Below are 1,184 nucleotides of genomic sequence, written 5' to 3'. Positions count from 1 at the left end.
TAATGAGCATGTAGGAGACAAGGACTATAGAAAGGGAAGAAATTAAGGCAAATGCAGAAAAGAACTTAACGATTATTTTAATCTCACTTATGTCTGAACAAATAATGTACAAAGGAGGAACACTATCACAGAAGAATTGTCTCATTACATTGGATGCACAGAATGATGAATTAAATATCTTAATTGTTACTAGTAAGGATAACATGATGCCATAGAGGTAAGGGATAACCACCAAGACCCAACACACTCTGTTTGACATGATGACGATATAGACAAGGGGCTTACAGATAGCCACATACGCCATGGCTGACAGAATGAAAAATTCACTGGTAATAAATACCACATAGAAACCCAGCTGTATTGCACATTCATTGTAGGAAATGATATTTTTCTGCATTATGAAACTGGCTAGCATTTTTGGACCAATGACTGTGGAATAGCCAAGATCAACATATGCCAGATGCCTGAGAAAAAAGTACATTGGGGTTTGCAGGTGAGAATCAACACTGGTTAAGATGATCAGACCCAGATTCCCCACAACTGTGGCCATGTAGTTGAGTAAAAAGACAACAAAGAGGGGACCCTTCAGCTCAGGAGTTTTTATGATGCTCATGAGAATGAATTCAGTCACCTGACTTCCTTTGGTTTCATTCAACTTGATCATTCCTTCTATCCAATGAACATCATCTGTAAATAAAAGGAAGATGACTTTTTTGACTATTTTTTTGATAATCAGTTAGACTGTTAGTATGTAGAAACATACCAGATGAATTGAGCAGCAATTTTTCCACAAAATCACAATTTATTAATATCATTTTCATCATAGCATGTCATATATCATATCATATCATCATATTACTAAAATGAAAAATGTTTATAATTTTACTTTACAAAATTAGAATTGAATTTTGGAAATCTTTAACTCATGTGTTACATATTAAATGAGACTGTATAATAATATGAATAAATTTTAAAATATTTTACATAATAAGTGTGTAAATGGATCATAATATAATCCTGAGGAAGGATAGACTATATAAGAACACCTGAAAGAGGAAATATTGTATTGCAAATAAAAAGGTGTACTTGGAGTCAAGAAGAATTGGGTTCCAGAATCCTTTGCAATAGATTTTTTGGACATGCTGTACTAGTCATATAAAATCTTGGTAGTTTAAGACACTTTC

General features: G+C 33.0%; 1 protein-coding gene across 1 annotated transcript; it reads right to left on the bottom strand.

The window, feature by feature from the left end:
* Positions 1 to 4: 4 nt before the first annotated feature.
* Positions 5 to 687, bottom strand: LOC123255991 (olfactory receptor 8K1-like; the record flags this gene model as incomplete). Its single annotated transcript, XM_044684693.1, has 1 exon — positions 5 to 687. A coding segment is annotated over one exon (683 nt), but the record flags the coding sequence as incomplete, so codon positions are not given.
* Positions 688 to 1,184: the final 497 nt, after the last annotated feature.

Source organism: Gracilinanus agilis, unplaced genomic scaffold (genome assembly GCF_016433145.1).
Source record: "Gracilinanus agilis isolate LMUSP501 unplaced genomic scaffold, AgileGrace unplaced_scaffold55124, whole genome shotgun sequence".
NCBI classification, from domain to species: Eukaryota; Metazoa; Chordata; class Mammalia; order Didelphimorphia; family Didelphidae; genus Gracilinanus; species Gracilinanus agilis.
This window is presented reverse-complemented; position numbering and strand designations above follow the sequence as displayed.